Source organism: Gopherus evgoodei, chromosome 16 (genome assembly GCF_007399415.2).
Source record: "Gopherus evgoodei ecotype Sinaloan lineage chromosome 16, rGopEvg1_v1.p, whole genome shotgun sequence".
Taxonomy (NCBI): domain Eukaryota; kingdom Metazoa; phylum Chordata; order Testudines; family Testudinidae; genus Gopherus; species Gopherus evgoodei.
The window spans coordinates 1,022,654-1,045,133 of NC_044337.1; the positions used below are offsets into that span (position 1 = coordinate 1,022,654).

The 22,480-nt window shown below is 44.6% G+C and overlaps 1 protein-coding gene across 11 annotated transcripts in view; it reads left to right on the forward strand.

Moving 5' to 3' along the window:
- Positions 1-22,480, forward strand: part of PNPLA7 (patatin like phospholipase domain containing 7) — a 387,559-nt gene that overhangs the window by 24,139 nt on the left and 340,940 nt on the right. For all 11 annotated transcript variants that reach the window (XM_030535369.1, XM_030535370.1, XM_030535368.1 and 8 more), the window contains 4 exons: positions 2,433-2,521; positions 3,299-3,439; positions 5,631-5,790; positions 9,793-9,873. In XM_030535369.1, coding sequence (XP_030391229.1) covers positions 2,433-2,521; positions 3,299-3,439; positions 5,631-5,790; positions 9,793-9,873 — 471 coding nt within the window. The remainder of the gene's footprint in view (positions 1-2,432; positions 2,522-3,298; positions 3,440-5,630; positions 5,791-9,792; positions 9,874-22,480) is intronic.

Consider the following 22,480-nt stretch of genomic DNA (forward strand, 5'->3'; position numbering starts at 1 on the left):
GGTAGGTGCTGTACAAACCCAGAATGAAAAAACAGTTAACAATAAATTGAAAAGTATGTGTGTATCTGGGCAAACAGCATGTATGTGCCGTGCATCTCTAGATAGGCAAACACTCAGGTTTGGTGCTGATTTCCACTGCTCATGCCCACTGTGCAATTTTCAAAAGGTCCTGACTCTTAAGTTCCAGACAGACCTTATTCAAGCTACATTGTGAATAGACTCTTCAGTGACTCTTTGAGTTTGCATGCTGTGTTTTCAAGTTTAAAAATTCACCTGTTCCTGTATGGGAAAAAATATGACTGTAAGGTTTTACACCATGAACAGAATATGCATTCAACCATACCAAATTCAAAAATGGCAGACTGGATTGTCTTCAAACTTTTCACACAAAGATCAGACACCTTTGAGCAGGATCAAACATGAGCACTTCCATCAAAAAAGGATTTAAAAATAAAAAAAACTTGAATGATGAAAACAAGATAATAATGGAACTGTTTTTCAAGCAGAATGGTAGACATGTTATTAAGTGACTCCTGTTATATTTGTAAATAAATTGCCTGTTTTCACACAGAAGCTTTCAGTAGCAGCAACATCCTGCTTATTACTATGACAGGCTTTGGGGTAAATCTTAACAGCTCTGTGTGTGTTTTCTGCATCAGTGCTGTTTCCATAGACTTTGCCATTTTGAGACACTTTGCCAGGATTTGCCTTAGCGCTGCTTAGCTGCCTGTCTTTGGCAGCTGTTTTATTTCTGGTGAAATGCTTGTCTGCCGTGACATGCCTCTCTTGATCTTTGCAGTATTGTTTGTTGCAAATGCCAGTTCATGGTGAGATAGCAAGCAGGACTTCTCAAGAGACTGGAGTGATTTCTTGCTTTGCTTGTGGGGAAAGTCCAGATTTCTAAGCTGTATGCCATTCCTGAAAGGACATCCTTAGCCAATTTGGCAAATATAGGTGTTCATTCTGAGTTCAGTCTTCCTAAATGCACTTTGATCCCAATTTTGTTCTTCTGCTGATTTTTTCAAACTGGCCACTCTTTCTCCAGAATGTGGTGGGGTTTTTTTTGTCTTTTTCCCCCCCTACACTGGAATGAAATGAATGTCCTATTGTTTCCTATTGGCATATTTATGTAAAGAGGACATCTTGATTTTGAAGAAACAGTTTCCTCTCTTAGTAAAGAATGCAATTCAGTTTCCCATTTTTGGCTTACATTTAGCTTAATTGTGTGGTTTTCAACAGGCAAGAGTGCTTAACATCCGTATAACTCCATGCAAGGGGGCATGGGAGATATGGAGAAACAATCAGACTAAATACACTAGAAATAACTGTTTGTAAAAAATAAATGTATTATAGGTGGTGTGGTAGTGCTGTCTAACACTTCCCATTGTAAGATGTGTTTTTGCAGTTGCTTTTAACTTTACCATACCTTAATTGTTTGTTTTGGGCTAAAGTTTTGGATGCTGGGTATTCAGTGATTTCTGGGCAGGAATCTGGGGAAAATGTTTGTTGTTTTGCCCCCTTTTTTTAAGCCCCCTCCTCCCCTCCCCCCCCCCCAACAAACCTTACAGCTCTTTCACTGAGATGTTCATATTGGAAGGCACTTTGTATTCCATATGGTAAAATCACCTTTTCTTTTTCTTCTGGGAATTTAGACCTGTGTTTTAGTTTTATTATTTATCTGAAGGTATGAAGTAGTTGAAAGATAGTTTCTGTCTGCTGTACTTCTGGTAAAGTTAAATTGCTGAGTTTCTGATTTTATGATGCTTGGAAATATTGATGGCCCAGAGATCCACTTGTCTGTCGATGCAAGAGATGAGACAGAGTCTGAAAATTGTCATTACAGAAGCATATAATGGAATTGAATTTCCTGAGTGATAAACAGGATATTTAAAAAATGAAAACTAGCAAGTTTTCTTGATCTTGCAATGTTCGCATTCCTCCACTAAGTGGCACTCCAGTTACTGCATTTATTGTGCTATTTCAGTAGCACAGGTGTCCTCATTTATAAATTTCACTAAAATGTATAAGTCTGTTCTTGGCATTGATTAAGTGTATCAGGTCTCAGTGCATCAGCGTTAGTGATTGCCAGACTAATATTTACCCTTTAAAAGATTACTTCTGTGTTTCTGGTGCTTGCAATTCTTGGACAGAAATGGTGTGTCTAAAGTTTTTCTGTTTTTCCCATCACCATTATATTAATTGCTTACTAAAAAGTACAATGACACTTCTCTCTAAAAAGAAAATGTTGTGATGTAGCACACTGCCCTAGCGCTCATGTAGGTCTTGATCCTGCAAAGCCTTACACATGCACTTAACTTTACATGGATTCCAGTGGTGCCATATGTGCGTGTGTCTTTGCAGGATCAGGACCTTTAGAGGTTGTTGGAATTCTCTTGAAACAGATTTTTGTTTTGTTTTGTGGTTTCCTGTAGGTGACAACTCTCCCAAACTCTCTGGTTGGGAACATGGTGCCTCGTCAAAGGATGCGGAAAAGAGCAAAAGTTTTGTCTTTGGCTAAGAGGTACAGTTGTGTGGTAATGGAGGTCCCGTGCATTGCTGTGGCCATGTACAGATGCAATTAACTTTATGCTACAATTGTAGGAGTTCTAGTTTGGCTCCTGTGGCTCTAGGGGTGAAGGACTCCTATTTGTTTTATAAACTTAGATTTCCGAGAGGCTCAGTCCGTCTCTGTTCATGTTGGGTTTTGGATGACCAGCTTTTCTCATGAAGCAGTGAAGGTCTCATGGTTTCCAGTGCATTTGCCCACTTTTCTGGCAAACACTGAATTAAAATGGAATTCTACTCTTCCCCAATAATGAAACTTCCACTGGAAGTGGAAAGTGGGGAGGTTTGCGGTAGTTCTTAGCTGCTGTGTAGGTTTGTTCCGTAGTCTCTAGAATGCACAATGGCTCAAGGACGAGTGCAGGGATAGAGCTGGTGATGAGCTATGAGGCATCAACCCTACCCGGAACTGTTGTATATTGTAGTGTCATTCTGGTTGGGCCCCCACACAGACTCCCTTTATTTGTCCCTGGATTGTGTCTAAGTCCTGAATCTGGATATGCCCCAGGAAATGTTCAGTATATTTTGTGGGGTAGGGGAGGGAAAAGGAGATCTGATATATATATGTCTGCTGTTGTCCAGAAAAGGGAGGAACTGCATTGGAAATTGAGACCCTCACTGCTTTATAATAATAATAAATAAATTAATTTTAAAAAAGCTTGTAATTCAAAAGCCGAGCATGAACAAAAGCTGACTGAGCCCCTGAATTCTGTTGTTTTTGCTTTTTCTCTTGTAGGATTTTGCGTTTTAAGAAGGAGTCTCCAACTCTGCAACCAAAGGAGCCGCCTCCCTCCCTGCTGGAAGCAGATCTAACTGAATTTGATGTGAAGAATTCCCACTTGCCATCAGAAGTCCTGTACATGCTTAAAAATGTCAGGTAAGGTTGAAATGAAAGATCAAGGCTTGATCCTGATATATGCTAAACTGGTGTACATCAGCAGTAACTCCAGTGAAGTCACCAAGCTTTACCAGTGTGAAATCAGAATCAGACCCTTTAATGAATTTAAGTTGGCGGCGTAAGACTTTTCAGGTGGGGAAAAATAATACTGATTTGCAGTTGCCAAGAAGCATTAGGTAAGGAAAGGAAGAGGGTTGTCGAATGGACTAGGTTTGGGAGTAAAAATGATGAGCTCTGCTAGATTGAATAGATTTCTGTTAATGCTCTTTCTGTGCCTTTTGAAACTCTTTTTGGACTTTTTTCTATATTGCTATGGATATGTGTAACAAAGGGCAATGGGACCATTTTGGTATGTAGAGTGTCAGACTGACAGCTCTGCGGACTTGTCATGAGCAGCAGCAGCAGCAGCAGTACAGACTTACACACCTTGCTTCTAGAGGGACCTGCTTGAGGGGAGAGTTCATTTTTCATATTCATTCAGTCTGGCATCTGCATCTCTTTGCTGAGACAGTTAAAGGAGCCAGTCACCTCCAATTATTATGCTTGTTATCTTTTTTTGAGAGGTGGTCATAGAAGATTAGGTTTGGAAAGGACCTCAGGAGGTCATCTAGTCCAACACTCTGCTTAAAGCAGGACTAACCCCAATTAAATCGTCCCAGCCAGGGCTTGGTCAAGCCAGGCCTTAAAACCCCCCGAAGGATGGAGATTCCACCTCCTGCCTAGGGAACCCATTCCAGTGCTTCACTATCCTCCTAGTGAAATAGTTTTCCCTAATATTCAACCTAGACCTCCCCCACTGTAACTTGAGACCATTGCTCCTTATTCTGTCATCTACCACCACTGAGAACAGTGGACTTCTGTTCATTAAGAACTAACCTGAGCTAATCCTTTCACTTTATGTAGGTGATTAAACAACCTCTGCATCTTTCCTCTCCTCTCTGTAGGTTTGTGGATGTTTTCATGATTTAAAAAAAAACTTTTCCACCATGACTTTGAAGACTAAATTATGGCATAGTCTCTGCCTTCCTTGGCCATCTAATAGAGTTACTGTTAGTCATCTTGGCTTTTATTTATGGGCTGATGGCACAATTAATATGTACACATTCACTCATTTTATGGGTCAAATTCCACTGCAACTTGAATTTGTCACAGATTTTTTTTTTTAATCTAAATTTTAGGAGATGCTTAGAGAGCCCTTTTCAGTGCTGTGTACTGACAGAAAATGAGGGTAGAGACTGGTGTTGCTGCTTTTTCCTGTGTGAGTGCATGATTTGGTTGTGGTGAGAGCCTGCTTGCATGTTCCCTGAGAAGGGCGGCTTATCTCAAACTCTCAAATACTCCTGTGAAACTAGCATTTTCCTCTCCCTCAGTTCTGACATTTTTTTTGATGAGTTCGCTATTCTAGTTACATTAGTGAACAGAGAAGTTCTCTGGGTGATTTTCTTCATCAGGTGTATGGGTATGTTTCAGGCTTCTAGGGTCACCCAATGAAATTAATAGGCAGCTGGTTTAAAACAAAAGGAAGTACTTCTTCACACAATGCATAGTCAACCTGTGGAACTCCTTGCTAGAGGATGTTGTGAAGGTCAGGACTATAACAAGGTTCAAAAAAGAGCTAGATATATTCATGGAGGACAGGCCTATCAGTGGCTATTAGGCAGGGATGAAAAACAATGCTCTGAAGTGTCCCCAGCCTCTGTTTGCCAGAAGCTGGGAATGGGCAACAAGGGATGGATCATTTGATGATTACCTCTTCTGTTCATTCCCTCTGAGGCGCCTGGCACTGTAGGAAGGTAGGATACTGGGCTAGATGGACCATTGGTCTGACTCAATACGTTTCTGATGTTCTTCTCCACATTCCCACCTTCAAAGGCCACACATAAACTTTTGGTTGAGGAGGGCAGGTTGTGGATGCCTTTGAGCCCATCAGCATCACCAGAGGGCCTTGCTTGAAAGCAATCCCAAATCTTTCCATCCCTGAAAGGGTCTCTCAGTGCTCCTGCTCTTCAGCTCAGAGTTCTGTTCTTCATGTGGCTGCATATGGCATGAATTCCCACATTATTGGTACCATGAGGCTTTGCTAGTTTAGGGAGGACTGTCATGCACCACGGCATCTGCTGGCTTCTTTTTGCAGCAGAGAAGATGTCACTGATCCTTTGCTTTCCTGCAGGGTTCTTGGCCATTTTGAGAAGCCTCTCTTCCTAGAGCTGTGCAAGCACATGTTTTTTGTGCAACTGCATGAAGGTGAATACATCTTCCGTCCCGGGCAGCTGGATAACAGCATCTACGTCGTGCAGGATGGCAAGCTAGAAGTTTGCATTCAAGAAAATGTAAGGATAAGCCCAGCCATTGACTCTTTTGATAAATCTCTTATTAGGATAGCATATGGCTAGAGATAAACATCTCCATCATGTAATAACTTGAAACAGGCTGTGTTAGCTCCTGTAAGGTGAGTGTTAAGTTTTCTGGCAGCCTATAATTCATTAGGCCAGTGGTTCTCAATCAGGGATACTTGTACCCCTGGGGGTACTCCGAGGTGTTCCAGGGGATACATCAAGTCATCTAGATATTTGCCTAGTTTTACAACAGGCTACATAAAAAGCACTAGTGAAGTCAGTACAAACTAAAATTTCATACAATGACTTGTTTGTACAGCTCTAGAGACTATACACTGTGTAAGTATCACAGAAGTGTAAGTAAGATATATATTCCAATCAATTTATTTTATAATTACATGGTAAAAATGAGAAAATAAGCAATTTTCAGTAACAGTGTGCTGTGACACTTTTTTGTATTTTTATGTCTGATTTTTGTAAGCAAGTAGTTTTTAAGTGAGGTGTAACTTAGGGGTACAGAAGACAAATCAGACTCATAAGTACATAAGAATGGCCATACTGGGTCAGAGCAAAGGTCCATCTAGTCCAGTATCCTGTCTTCCGACAGGAGCCAATGCCAGGTGCTCCAGGGGGAATGAACAGAACAGGAAATCATCAAGTGATCCATCCCCTGTCGCCCATTCCCAGCGTCTGGCAAACAGAGGCTAGGGACAACTTCCCTTCCCATCCTGGCTAATAGCCAGTGACCATCCTGGCCAATTGCAATACCTCTGAAAGGAGTACAGTAATCTGGAAAGATTGAGTGCCAGTGCATTTGGCAACATGGTCATCAACAACAAGGAGTCTGGTGACACCTTAAAGACTAACAGATTTATTTGGGCATAAGCTTTCATTGGTAAAAAACCCCACTTCTTCAGATGCATGGAGTGAAAATTACAGATACAGGATGGTGTTTTCAGTAAGATCACGAATGTATTGTAGTTTCCTCAGGAAGTCAGTGATGTCTCAAAGATAGCTAGGCACTTGGCACCATGCAAGGCACTGCACATTTAGCTGTATAAAGTGGAAATCCATCAACTTAATGAAAAAACTCGTGCAGATACAGACCGACATCATCTTCCTCTCCAAGTGCAAACAGAGGGACATCATACCAGATGGACTGAAGGTAAAAGTTCTGTTGAAATCGACATACTACACTGACTATGGTGAGAGATTGTGCCACACTCAAAGAAACTGAGGAGCCACTTGATCAGCATCCTGTACAGCAACCAGGAGAAGATCAAGAATGAGCTCTCAAAACTGGAGACTCTCATACAAAACAATCCTGGCCACCATGAATGTGGAAGCTCTTTACACCAGTATTCCACACGAGGATGGACTACAAGCTGTCAGGAGCACTATCCCTGATGATGCCATGGCACACCTGGTGGCTGAGCTTTGTGACTTTGTCCTCACCCACAACTTCTTCAGATTTGGGAACAACTTATGCCTTCAAGTCAGTGGCACTGCTATGGGTACCTGCATGGCCCCACAGTATACCAACATTTTTATGGCTGACTTAGAACAACAGCTCTCATCCCATAGTGCTCCTCCTCTGCTTGGACTAAATTGATGACATCGTCATCATATGGACCCATGGGAAGGAGGCCCTTTAAGAATTCCACTCAGATTTCAACAATTTCCACCCCACCATCAACATCAGCCTGGACCAGTCCACACAAAAATCCACTTTGTGGACACTACAGTGCAAATAAGTGATGGTCACATAAACACCACCCTATACCAGAAACCTACTGGCTGCTATACTTACCTACGTGCCTCCAGTTTCCATCCAGGACACATCACGTGATCCATTGTCTACAGCCAAGCCCTAAGATACAACCACATTTGCTCTGATCCCTCAGACAGAGACAAACACCTACAGGTTCTCTATCAAACATTCTTAAAACTACAGTACTCACCTGGGGAAATGAGGAAACAGAGTGACAGAGCTAGACGGGTACCCAGAAATCACCTACTACAGGACAGGCCCAACCAGGAAAATAACAGAACATCATGTACAGCACCTAGCTAAAACCTGTCCTGCACATCATCAATGATCTGCAACCAATCCTGGAAAACGATCCCTCACTCTCACAGACCTTGGGAGGCAGGCCAGTCCTTGCTTACACACAGCCCCCCAACCTGAAGCAAATACTCACTAGCAACTACACACCACACCACAGAAGCACTAACTCAGGAACCAATCCCTGTAACAAACCGCGTTGCCTGTTCTGTCCCCTTATCTACTCTAGTGACACCATCAGAGGACCCAACCACAACAGCCACACCATCGGGGCTCATTCACCTGCACATCTACTAATGTGATATATGCCAGCAGTGCCCCTCTGCCATGTACATTGGTTAAACTGGACGGTCTCTACATAAAAGAATAAATGGACACAAATCAGGCATCAGGAATGATAACATAGAAAAGCCAGTAGGAGAACACTTCAATCTCCCTGGACATTCAGTAACAAATTTAAAAGTAGTCATCCTTCAACAAAAAAACCTTCAAAAACAGACTTCACAGAGAAACTGCAGAGCTACAATTCATTTGCAAACTTAACACCATTAATTTGGGCTTGAATAGGGACTGGGAGTGGCTGGCTCACTACAAAAGCAATTTTCCCATCTCTTGGTATTGATACCTCCTCATCAATTACTGGGAGTGGACCACATCCACCCTGACTGAATTGGCCTTTTCCACACTGGTTTGCCACTTGTAAGGTAACTCCCTTCTCTTCATGTTCCAGTATATCTATGCCTGTAACTGTAATTTTCACTCCATGCATCTGAAGAAGTGGGTTTTTTATGCATGAAAGCTTATACCCAAATAAATCTTAGTCTTTACTGTGCCACTGGACTCCTCATTGTTTTTGTGGATACAGACTAACATGGCTACCCCTCTGATACATAGTCATCAACAATAATTTATTTTTCAGTTTTATAAAATGCACTTATTGGCATATCAAAGTGTATGCACAAAAAATCAAATACCATGCATTACAGCATAGTGTGACATCATATCATCTCAATCTCCAGTCTAAAAGAAGTTAATTATACACCTCTACCCCGATATACCCCGATATGACCCAATATAACACGAATTCGGATATAAGACGGTAAAGCAGTGCTCCGGGTGGGTGGGGCTGTGCACTCCGGCGGATCAAAGCAAGTTCAATATAATGCGGTTTCACCTATAACACGTTAAGATTTTTTGTCTCCCGAGGACAGCATTATATCGGGGTAAAGGTGTACTTTATGTAGTTTGCCAGCCTTGTAACTTCCATGTCTGCATTTCTAGTGAGGGTGGTTCTGTTAATGCCAATTTCTTTCCCTTCATGTGTTAAAACAAATTAAAGGCCTGTGAAGTAATAGCAATGAAACTAAAACAGGCTACCTCTACTGTTTAGCTGTTCTGTGTGTTGTGATGGTCAGCAACATCATAACCTTTCAAAGAGGATAGCAAAGTTTCTGCAAAGTGAAGGATAGAAGAGATGATGGGATACAGGGAAAGCAGGGCTGTCACTTGCATCTCACCCCATGTAAATCTGAAATGAATTCAAGTAAAGAAATAGTGGTGGTGGTTTTATGTTTTTTGTTTTTGTTGTTTTTTTTTTTTTAAATCCTCTGCTAGGTGCCTTTGCTACCATCTGCTGGGTTCCAGTGCCACAGGTGACCTTTGCTTCTGTCACTCATAGTGAAAGTGGTGTTCAAAGTCTTCTGAGAATGGATCAGTACAATTCCAGGGGGCACAGGGAGAATCACCCTTGGGTCTAGTTCTGCTGGGTGAATTCCACTGTTAAGTGGTACTTAGGTTATCCTGCAAAATTAGAATGCAAGAGTTAAACAGCCATTTTTTTTTTTTTGGAAGCATGGTCCTGCCTGTATTGGCCCATTTAAACTTGGGGATGGAATACATGCCGTTAATCTTCTCCTTCTGTCTCTCTGTAGGATGGCACTGAAGTGGTTGTTAAAGAAGTGCTGGCAGGGGACAGTGTTCACAGCCTCCTCAGCATTCTTGATGTTATCACAGTAAGTTCCTATGTGTGGGTGATTTTTCTAAGACCATGCCATATATCGGTGCACCTGTCAGAGCTATGCAGCCTTGGCACATTAGCATTACATTTGTTATCTTGATTCTTTCCTGGTATCTCTTTGGATAGTGCTTCTCTCACCAATTAACAAGCTACATGCCATAATTGAAAAGCTCTCTGAGTGTACATTTGAATTGACTTTACCTGTGATTATTTCCTCACATTTCAGCTGGTTGGCCTTTGAACCCCTCCCTGGGTTTCTTTCTTCTAGTTTTTTTAAAGCAAACAGACTGAATTTTGTTTTTCTTTAAGATGTTTCCAGCACTTTAACTCTGGGGGGAGATAGCTATGTGACAGCCATTGACACCAGGAAAGCGCCCCTCTCCCCCGCCACTGCTGTAAACTTAGTTCCATGGTATATCAGTGACTGGGGAAACATGTATTTCCCTATGTTGGGGGCTCAGATTTGCCCAAGTCCTATATTGTCAATGTGTTGAAAGTTACGAGTACCTAATTGGCGTGGAGCAAATGGCAGCTGTCTTTATTTTTAATAAGAAGGGGTGGTCTGTGGAGATGGCAAGTCCCAGCATGCAGTGCTCCATCTGTAGCAGAGCTGCTTTCTGTGCAGGGCAACCTGAAGCATTGCATGCTGTGGCCTGTAATTCCAGCAGGGTGAGTGAATCCCGCAGAGGCTGAAGAAGAAGGTGGACATTGTCCTGGGCTCATGTAGCCTGCAGGCTGCACTTTGACCACCCCGTCCTCTCTTTCACTTGCCATCATCAGTAGAACACCTGAATAAAACCCCACATCTTGCCATTTTAGGATGTGGGTGCTGTCTACAGTGTATGCATCCTGAAATACCTAGGCAGAGCGCACACAGTACCAATGATTGTATTGTAGTTGCAGGCTGCTCATAAGAATCTACAACTGGAATATAAATTGTTATTGCTATGTTAAATCAAAGAAGTGTGTGGGGGATTATCATGAGGAATAAATAACTTGTTTTCTGAGACACATTTTTCTGGCTTAATACTTTTAAGCTTTTTAGCTATGAGTGTGCTGGTTCAGAGTCCTCTGCTTTTTAGTTTGCTTGTTAAGACTGTGCTATTAAATTCCTTTTATTTGTAATTCATGCCAGTTTCCTGCTGTTTTCCATTCTCACTATGTTGTTTGCTGGATTTGACCAATCCACCAACTTTTGTCCCATTCTGCATTGTTTAACACCAGAGTCATCTTGTGTTTTGAGGTCTATTTTTTAGCCTTTACAGCATTGGTACATTAATATTTATTATGTTTAATCTAGTAGTAGTTAAGGCTGGGTTTATGACAGAATGTTAATTAGAAAGTGTGCTGGTAGAATGACTAGTAAGAATGTCATTAGGTTTGGAACTATGCTTCGCTCATTCATTTTTATATGGAAAACGTCTGTAATTATTAAAACAATATTTTACCTTTGCCCCTGTAATTTCTTGTCTTTTTGTTTCTTTGCACAGTCAGTAATAAGGTTACGTGGTGACTGTGTATTTCTTACATCTTCAGAGCTCTGTGAAACATTAACCAGTTTTCAGTTGCCCCTGTGAGTAGGTCAGTGTAATCCTTCTTTTAAAAATGGGGAAATGAAGGAATGGGGTGACTTGCTGAAGGTCATACAGGCAATGGTGGTAGAGCTAGAATTAGGATCCACGAGCCCTGGCCTGAGACGGTGTGGCGTATTTAATTACTTGGTAAATTATTTTTATCCACTCTAATTAAAAATAAATCTTTCAGTTGATAACATAGCAATTATACTGTGAAACAAGCTAATGACTTTCATCCTTCTTAATGTTGCTCATACTGCCAGTGACCATATATGGGTTGTGCCCTTTAGCTTGTTTTGGACTGGCTGGTGAGATACTTTACGCTGATTAAAACAAAATACATGCTACTAACTAGAATTCCAGGGGGTATTTTCTGGACTATTGTGTATATTACTGCTGCACCTATTTAGGATTTGTTAAATACAAGGTGGTGGATTTGCCTCTTCCAATAGTACACAGGCATGTGAGTGTTCATTGGAGGGTGTTGGAAGCAGAGGTGGAAACAGAGTCCAGTCAACAAGCTCTGCTATTAATCCTACTTGACCTTGTACCCTGTGTCACAAACTCGCAGATCGTGTCTACTCTTGGCCCCGTGCGGTCCGTGTGAGGGGGATACCCTTTTCAGTGAGACAGCCCTTCTCGGAGGTCCACTCTCTCTCGGGGTTAGGCCTCTTCATCTCCAGGTGCCACACCTCTGAGCCTTAGCACACCTGTTTCTCACCGTGGGACCCCTCAGGGAGTCCATTCGCTCTGGAGCCTTGGGGCCTCCTCCCCCCCCGAAGAGTTGATACAACCCTGTTCTGTAGACCAGAGTGACTTTCAGCCAGCATGAAACAGGAGGGTTTATTGAGCATTGAACACAGCACAAGAAACTCTCAGGGCCTCAGGCCTGGCCTCCCTCAGCACAGCACATCCCATTCTGCTCTGCATCCAGGTGGGCCCTGCCTGCTCCCTCTCTCCAGTCCTGAGCCTCCCTGCTTCCCAGCTGGGCATCTAATATGACCAGCCCAAGCCCTGCCTCTGCCCATTGTCTTCTCTCCAGGTAAACAGGATTACCTGGGCTTCCGCTCTTCTCCTGTCCTCTGGCCTCCTCTGACTGGAACTGGCTGGTTTGGTCACCGAGGTCCTCTCTTCGGGGTCCTTTCTTTACAGCCCATTGTCCTCCCACTGGCCAGGAGTCACAGGTCCTGCAATATTGTTGGACAGCATCAAAGACCTCAGGCCAGGAAAAGTTCTGCAGCAGCCTTTGCCCTGATGCCTTGAAAGGGGGATATCGTGGGCCAAGTACAACAGTTTGCGGTGGTACCTCCTGGGGAGCTACCAACTGCCTCCTGGCTTTCCAAGGTTCAGTTTGCCCTGAACCAGCCCATTGCCAGTACAGGAATCCCTTTTCCCACAGGAATCACTCCTGGCGGTCCTCCCCCTGGGACCCTGCACCGCTGTGGCCAGCCACAGTTTCTCCAAGGAGGGATCCTCCTGCAGCTCCGTCTGGAATTCAGCTGCTGGGTTTGAGACTACAGCCCTGGCTAGTGGTGCCTCAGTTTCCCTACCTTGGACGGAGGTTTCGGCCCAGCCCTGTTGAGCCCTACCCTCGGTACTTCTGTCCCTCCCCATCCACATTCCCCACCTCCCTTGGGAGGTCCTGCATTCCTTGCTGGCTGTGGCTCCGGGTAAGGACCAGGGCGCTCTGAGTGCCATATGGCCAGTTCTCCAAGTCGTTACCCATTAGCAGGTGATTGTGCACCCCAGCCTCTTTGGGTCCCTCCTTAGCCCCCATTTCAGGGGTATCCTTGCTATAGGCACCTTGATGGGGGGCTGAAAAACTCCCCTCAGAAACATGTAGGTATCAGGCACTAGCTGGTTTGGGTCCACCATCTCAGACCATGCCAGCATCACCTCTGCGTCCATGTCCCAGAACCCCTGGACGTGTCTTCCCCACACCTGAATGGGGATGATGTGGTGGTTGTCCCCTGGGGCCTGTCCCACGCTCACCCGGCGGATTGAGTACAGGTGCTATGGACTTGGGGCCCTGCCTTCCTTGACTGGCCTGGCCTGGTGGCCCCCTCCCCCTGGCACAGCCCCCTCGACTGCAGCCCCCGGGCCCGGAAGTGCCCCCTCTCGGTGGGCTTCCACCCAGTTGACACCCCGCGGGTTCTGCTTGGCTGCCATTTCCTTCATCTTCAGGCATTTATGCCACCTTGTGTCTTTTTTTGGCCCCAGTAATTACATTTCAGGTCCCTCAACTCCCATGAGGGGGGTTGGCCCACCCCGGCATTCCCAGGCAACCCTGAGTTGGGCTTCCTGGAGAGGTCTCTGGGTGACTCCTTTTCTGAGTCTCCAATGTGGGTCTCCCTCCTGATCTTTCTCTGCTGTCCACAAACTCATCTGCCAGTGCACCTGCACTATGCAGATCTTTGGGCTTCTGATCCATTAGCCACCTCTTAAGGTCCAAAGGGCAGATGTCATACAGCTGCTCCAACCCCACCAGGTAATACACGTCCTCTGCAGTAGTGGCTCCTCCGCCCTTCCCCCCCCTTGCCAAGATATTCCCCCAGTAGGTTGGCGATCTCCTTGTAAGCGACACCTGAAGTCTCGAGTAAACCCCGGAATCGTTTCCTGTACGCCTCAGGGGTCAGTTCAAACTTCAGCAGCAAAGCCTGTTTGAACAGGTCATAGTCTCCTCTCTCAACACCATTCATTTGGCTGAACGCCTCTATGGCCTTGGGACCCAGCAGGGGGGTCAGACAAAGCAGCGTCTCTTCGGGGTCAATCTGGTTCAGATCACAAGCCTTCTTAAAGGCTGTGAGGGTAGGCATCAATATCCCCCCCCCCACTCCTTGAACTGAGCAGCAGTTTGGTGTCTAGAGTCCCCATACCGCTGGCGTCTCGGGGCCCTTCCCCACTTACCCCGCTGCAGGCCGTCTTGGCCTGCCACTCCTCCAACTCCAACTCATGCTTCCGCTGTTCTGCACTGTCCACTAGCCTCCGCTCCCCCAGCTCCTTCGCTTTCAGCTCCAGCCTCCACAGCTCCTCTAGCGAGGAACATGACTGGGATCCCCCTGTGCTGACTGGGGAGTCAGGTCTGATACACTCCTAGTTGCTGCACAGACTGCCCCCATGGCTACTCCCTGGTTCTCCGGGCACCCCGGGAGCCCCCCTGGGGTCTGGAACCTGTTCCTCAGACTGCTCAGCTTTGTAGAGAATGACCAATCAGCCGCTCCTACAGATGTGCCAGGTCGCTCTTATGGAGCTAGTTACAGGCCATTTCCAGGCTAGTTCCTTTCAGTTCCATCTACAGGGTGCATCTGCTAACCATCCTCTGCTACCACGTTGTCACAGACTCACAGATCGTGCCCACTCTTGCTCCCGTGTGGTCTGTGGGTGGGTGTCCCTTTTAGTGAGACAGCTCTTCTCGGGGGATCCACTCTCTCTCGGGTTAGGCCCCTCCATCTCCTGGAGCCGCACCTCTCTGAAACTTAGCACACCTGTTTCTTGCCGTGGGACCCCTCAGGGAGTCCACTCGCTCTGGACCCCTGGGGCCTCCACCCCCTGAAGGAGTTGATGCAACACTGTTCTGTATACCAGAGTGACTCTCAGCCAGCGTGAAACAGGAGGGTTTATTGAGCATTGAACGCAGCACAGGAAACTCTCAGGGCCTCAGCACAGCACATCCCAGTCTCCCTTGCATCCAGGTGGGCTCTGCCTGCTCCCTCTCTCTAGTCCCGAGCCTCCCTGTTTCCCAGCCGGGCATCTGATATGACCAGCCCCAAGCCCCGCCTCTGCCCATTGTCTTCTCTCCAGGTAAACAGAGTCATAAAAAGGGTTGCCTGGGCCTCCTGTCCTTTCTTTCCTCTGGCTGGAACTGGCTGGTTAAGTCACCGGGGTCTTCTCTTCGGGGTCCTCTCTTTACAGCCCATTGTTCTCCCACTGGCCAGAACCAGCTGCGACTCCTGAGCTGGGCCTCCGGGTCATCAGGTCGTCAGGTCACCAGTTGCTGAGGTATCCGTCCTCCAGGCCATTGGCTGGGGTCCCAAGTTCCCTCTCCGGTCATCTGTAACAACAAACTCCCTCTCTCCTCACCTTGTTAAACCACTAACACCCAGGTAACCTGAGTCCTACCCCCTCTGCATGCAAACCATTGGAAAGACAAGGAAAAAACAACAAAATGCCCCACTTCGTCACACCCTGTCTCTCATGTTTGGGAGTAGCTTTCTATTAAGAGAAGCCTCAGACCCTAAGTACTGGCAATCCTAACAATCCTGAAAGGTGTTCTGATCACCTCTTCTAGGCTGGTGAAGTCTACAGTGCAATGCAGACATAAATATTTCTATTTCCATGGCTCCTACAATCAGCAGTATTCCATTATCTAGGCTTGGGCATGTGTCTCCTGTAAAGTGATGGCATGTCATTCAGGGCAAGCAGACAGGTTAATAAAAAGACTTATATATTGCATTGCTCTACAGCCAAAATGCTTCTGAAATAAATGTAGTCCAACTTTACTAATTCTGGGTCACTGAGAACGAAAATGATGCTAAAAATTGTTGATTGACTCTAGTTTTCAAGATATGCTATTGGGTCAGTATATACGATCCTTGACTTGGGAGTGGTGGAGGATAAGTGAATTATAAAGGGAAGGGATCTCAATTTAAACCAGAAATGACTAAAATACATCTTTGACTGGATCTATGAATAAATCTATGACTGGGTTTGGACAGTACTTGCTTTTTAGGCAAAACAATGAATGATGCAATCTGAAGCTGGTATTGCGTCATACATGATATGAATTGCATCATGTTATTCCTATAAGTCATGGATGATGCAATCATAACGAAGCTTACATCACTCTGCTGAACAAATTGCCCTATATCAGCTCTAAAAATCATCCAGTGTCGTGCTCTCTTATTTGTCAGTGTTTGATTTTGCAAAGAGACACATTTCTGTTTAGCCCAAGTGAGCAGAGATGCCTCGTACTTGTGTGAACAGTGCAGATAACTTCTGCTATGTTTGTGGTGAAGTGACTTTTGCATCACAAAAGCGCAGTATAACCACTATAGTTAAGAAAGCCTATCACCTTTCTTTTGGCTGCAAAATTGGAGATCAGGACAAGAGGTGGGCCCCACACATATGCTGCAACACTTGTGCAACAAATCTTCGCCAGTGGTTGAACAGGAAAAGGAAATCTATGCCTTTTGCAGTGCCAATGATTTGGAGAGAGCCAACAGATCATAGCAGCAGTTGTTACTTCTGCATGGTGCCTTCAGTTGGGAAAGGTGTATCAAAGAAAAATTGGACTGTGCATTATCCAAACATTCCATCAGCTCTACGCCCAGTACCCCACGGAGAAGGCCCGCCGGTTCCTGATGCACCCGAATCATTCTCACTTGAGTCAGACGAGGAAGAGGAAGAGGATGAAACTTCTGGTCCTGAACCATCAATGTCACAGGACCCACATTTTCTCCCATCCTCCTCCTCTGAACCACACCTCATAACACAAGGTGAACTGAATGACCTTGTCAGGGATTTGGAACTACCCAAGAGTAAGGCAGAGCTGTTGGGCTCCAGACTACAGCAGTGGAATCTCCTGGCAGGCTATCAGGGCAAATGGAGCACATCAGTGCTTGCAGACTATTGCTGGACAGTGACAAGAGATGCTCCATTTAATGAATACAAGAGACAAGCCAAGAAGCACCGAGTAGACACTGAATAGGACTAAACTATGTACATAAGTCTTTTGCCTTTTTGTTTCATAATAAATTTTATTTGTATAACCTTTTTGCTGATTTTTAAAGTGTTACATAAACAGGACAGGTGAAATATTATCATGGAAGGCAATCATAAACACATGAAAAGACCTAGGTTTACGATTTATGATTAAAACTCTACTATCTACACAATATACATAGACATAAAATGTAAAAACTTAAATATCTTAGAAACAGTAGCCAATCAGTTGTTTTAATTGTCATATTTGAATTCAGCACATCAAAATACATTTTATCTCTGAAGCAGACGACTTCTCAAAAATTGTAGACCAGTGTTGTCCAAGTCTCAGTCCTGCTTTTGAATCCCCATTATTGGCTGACCTAGCAGTATCTCCATCTTTTTACCTCCCTTCAGAACCTGTAGTGAAAGCATTTTCGAAGGGCATGACCACAGAGATGCCAGTTGTATGGCACTCCAGCCAACATTCCATTGCCTGAATGGGAACAATGCTCCTAGAAGAGTATGATCACTCTGAATGGCAACCACAATCAAATGACAGAACAGTACAGCAATTACAACTGTTTTGAAGTTAGAAGTAAGGCTCTCAGTTATTAGTGATCTATTTATAGTACAGTTGGGCTGCAAGTGTGCCAGTGGTGCCACACAAACATATAGGAGGGATTAGTCCGTATCTAGAAGAGCTTGTAATTGAAGCAGATTTTCCATGGGAAAAGTGGCAGATTCCCTTCTGAACTCACCTGTATGTCTGCCTTTTACACCCCTTTAAATTGAGTGGCTGATTTTTGTTCTGTTCTTCCTCTTTGTTTTGTTCCTTGTTAATTTCACCAAAACGAGCTGTATGAAACTGGCATGAAAAGACAGGAGGGGAAATGACAATTGAGTTAGAAAAGTACAGAGAGAGGAGACTGATTTATGGCATCCAAAAAAAGTGTTGAATACTACTTGTCAAATTTTTAGCTTTTTTCCCCTTAAAATGAAAATCAGAAGCTGAAGTAGGTTTGCAACAATGTCAAACTCTTTCCAGCTAATGCATGTCAACAGGAAGATTTCTTAATGATAGAATATTGGCTAATGCTATAGCAGATTCAGCTGTGATCTCCCTTGTTTAATTACGAGTTAACTCGTGTAACTAAACAAGGTTGGGCCTGGTCACTGCTTGGATGGGAGATCTGCAAGAAAAGCTCAGGGTGTTGCAGGGAGTGGTGACGCTTGTGTCTGTTGTGGAAAAGTTGATGAGAACGGGCAGGTAGAGGGAATGGTTACAGCTAAATTGTGCTAACAAACTCAGCTAGTGCCTCTGCTGTGGAAGAGAGGCACAGTCTGAATCTGACAAACTACACGTGTTTGGTCGGGAAGGGAAATGCTAATGCTTCCCTGCAATGTTTCCTATAATTTTTTCCATCCATGTGTGGAATGAATTTTGTTGTGTGCACCATATTGAGGTAATGTGCAGATGTGTGCCAGCCGTAGAAACAAAAAAACCTAGATATAGTATATATTTTTAAAAAGTTACCATAGGGATAATTACTCCAGCTAGGACAGGTTGGACATTTTAGAACTCCCCATTCAAAGATTTACATTTAAGCATAAGAGAGAAATAAGAATTACGAAATGCTTACACCAGTCAAACTAAAATAACACACTTTGAAAGAAGTATCAAGAGGTAACAACAACAATAATAATACAAGTATGTGTTGGGCAGTAAGTGTGAGACACACACACACACTGTGTGCGTGTGAGAGAGAGACACACTGTGTGCGTGTGTATGTGTGTGTGAGACGAGTTGGCCCTTTAAGTACACTGCCTTTTTAAGTAGATTGGCACTCACCAGTCTGAAGCCTGCTTGTTGAGACACAGCAGCAACCTCTCCCTCTGTCCCACCCCTAAGCCCCATTGTATTCCCCCCTCCTGACTCTGTGGAGATGGGCCACAGAGGAAAGACGGGGAGGGGGACACCCTGACATCAGCGTTCCTCCTCCCCCGGCCTCTGTGCACCTGAAGTGTGCAGCCTTTGATAGAGTGCTGGGCGGCTGCACAACTTGGAGGGAACTTAGCTTCCCTGCCTGTTCCATCCAGCAGAGCCTCTATGGCTTGTCTGAGTGGAGAGTTGCTGTAATCTGCGCCGTAGTCGGAGCACTGCAAGTGTTCTCTTCCACCGCATGTTTACCACCAGGCAGCCTAGGGACCAGCCAGTACGTGGGAGCCTTGGGTCCTGAGCCTTGTCAGGTGCAGAGGCAGAGGAGAGCTGCTGCACTATGGCCTGGAGCGTTGACTCCCCTTGCTGGTGAGCCGCAGCAGGTGTGATGGTGGAGAAGGCAAGGCAGCTACTGCTTCCCCGCCTTCTCCTGCCTCTTTCCCCTCCCTTCATATTCCCACTCACTCACGCCACCTGCATTGCTCTGCTCGCAGCCTTCTGATGCTTAACAGAGTGTGGCTGACAGCATTTCCCATGTCCACTGTCTTTGATACTCAGTTTGGCCATGAGAAGTGGCAATAACGTTAGAGCTTCAAAATGTCCATCTTGACTGCTTGGCCTGTGTCTGAGAGACACTACAGCTGAGCTGCTGGGTGAGACTTGAAGGCTGTGTTATACTTATGCTTCAGATTAGAGGAACTCAAGGAAATCTGAGGAAAACATAGAGGGATTTCAAAACAGGAACATCTTCAAGTGTTTACTCCACAGAACCAACTATTTCTCTTGTTTAAAAAAAACAAAAACAAACAAAAAAACCAGTTGTCCCATGAAGAGTTAAATATCTGGTCCCAACAAAAGTGCAAGGTATGTCTGAATTGTGAAGCGAGCCAGGCTCCATGGCCTGCTGATGCTTATGCACATTCCAATTATATTACCTTCAGTTTGTGTTTTGAATCATTTAAACAACTCAGTAATGTTTAAACCTCACTTTGGAAACCAGCAAAACTAAGCGGGATCAGTGGGAAATGGGTGAACCTCACACCCTGGGCCAGCACAGATTCGTGACAATAGGGACTGAGATAGAGCTCTGCTTAGTGGCATCAGCTGCCTTGATTTAATTCTGCACATGGCTTGGGATGGGATATCAAGGGGAGAGTTAAACTCCATCCTAATTTAGCCATCCCCTTCCCACCCACTATCCTGATTGCCTCCCTTGATGGAGCAGGGCCCCCTGCTCGTTCAGATGGAAGTGGAAGAGATGCTGGATAATCACAAAAGGGAAGCATTCTGATCCTAGTAATTCAGCAAACAATAATAAACTTAGAATCATAGAATATCAGGGTTGGAAGGGACCAAAGGGGGTCATCTAGTCCAACTCCCTGCTCAAAGCAGGACCAATTCCCAACTAAATCATACCAGCCAGGGCTTTCTCAAGCCTGACCTTAAAAACCTCTAAGGAAGGAAATTCCACCACCTCCCTAGGTAACCCATTCCAGTGTTTCACCACCCTCCTAGTGAAAAAGTGTTTCCTAATAGCCAACCTAAACCTCCCAGACTGCAACTTGAGACCATTACTCCTTGTTCTGTCATCTGCTACCACTGAGAACAATCTACATCCATCCTCCAACTTCTCCTTACAATGATAACTTTGTGTCTGCTCTCCAGGGAAGGTGCTTATGGACTTGATCTTTTTTGTTAATTATGCAGTATTTTCTCAGTCCTGCATTAGTCCTCTTGTAAACCTTTTCCTAGCAACACAGACTTATCATGTGCTTGTTAATTTTGCTGCTAATTACCCAATAACCATCAAAGAACAGAACGTTTCCTGGGAGCTGATGGCTCAAAAGGGAAGCCAGATGGTCATTAAACCCAGTGAAATGTCTTGTGTCAAAGCGGCTGTTGCCATTTCAAGCTCCAGTTTTTGGTTTTGTTTCTGGGTTTTTTGTGTGTGTGCATAGTACCATGTGACCCATGTCTGATACCACTTTAGCCAGTTATCAAGGCATTTATAGTGTTAATGCCCAGTACAGTAGCCAATAGCTAATTTTAGTTATTGATGGGCTCCTGCTACCAGGGAAGAATGGGCTCTCCAGCTGAATGGATGATCATGACTGGGAATCAAGCTGTGATTATGGAAATTTCTGTTGGAGCATTGATTTAGTATTCGCTTAACTAACGAGAGAGACTGTGTGAGGTTCTGTGGGGGACTAGAACCTGGATCTGCAAGGTGCGGGACAACTGATACCATCATGCCACTACCCGACACCTGTGATAGGGCTGTATGCATTATTGTGTAGACCCTTTGGAGATAAACACACAGAATAGAGCACCGCAGAAGGCCAGACAGACAGCTTCTCTTGTGGACGCTGTTTGGTCCAGGTGTGCTATTTAAGCCCATGAGGAGATCCAGGAAGTGTCCATCCAATGAGGTGGACACCCAAGCAGTGATAGCAATGGACCTGTCTCTTGGCTTGCCCTTGGACTCATGGTTCCTGATCCCAGCTTTAACTTTTGGTTCTGACTCCTGGTCCCTGACTCCAGCTCTGGGCTTCAGCACTGTTTCTGGACTCTGAGTGCTAGTGCTGTGTCCACTAGGCATGACTGCCCAAGCCCCAGTCATAAGTCTGTGGCTGTGTGGATATGTCTTTCTGTGGGGTTCTTTGTTTCCTAGCTGCTCTTACTCTTACTGTGGCATCTTTCATGTAACTTGACTTGTATGTGCCATAATGGCTGATGATTGATCACGCTGTTGTCACTCACTCAGCTCACTGTATCATATGAACAAAACCCTTAATTTAATGCCAAGCTCTAGCAATCAATCTCTTTTGATCTGTTGATTAATTTTACAGTATGTGAGATGAGGCCCTAGCATAATGTCAACAGATTTACTAATAGTTAAACAGTGATAAGAATAGATTTTTATTAACTAAGTGAAGTAGGAATGGAAAAATTGAGTAATGATTCTTGGGCTGAAAATATATTGTGTACTGAGCATGTCGTGAATGATTGTTTTCTAGAGTCTGTCTAAGTAACCTCTTCTTTTGCTAATCAAATATTAACGCTTAGATGAGTGCCCTTTTCCAGACTGCTAGTCCAATGCATATTTTACATAGTGCTACATTTGTCCTGAGTGATCCCAATGGACTTGACAAACTACATACACACGCCACCAAAATGTAGCTAGCTCTGGAGGAGAGGACAGACCGCATTGGGCAAGAGAGGAATTACTAGCCAGGGGCAAATCTTTACTGTAATCAAAAAGTGCTATGGGATTGCTACTGTTCACACTGGATTATCTTTTCAGGTCTCTCTGAAGGATTCTGTCTTGCCTGCCCCCTCCTACTCCACTTATGCTCACTAAACTGCATGACACTTACTTTATCTAAGAA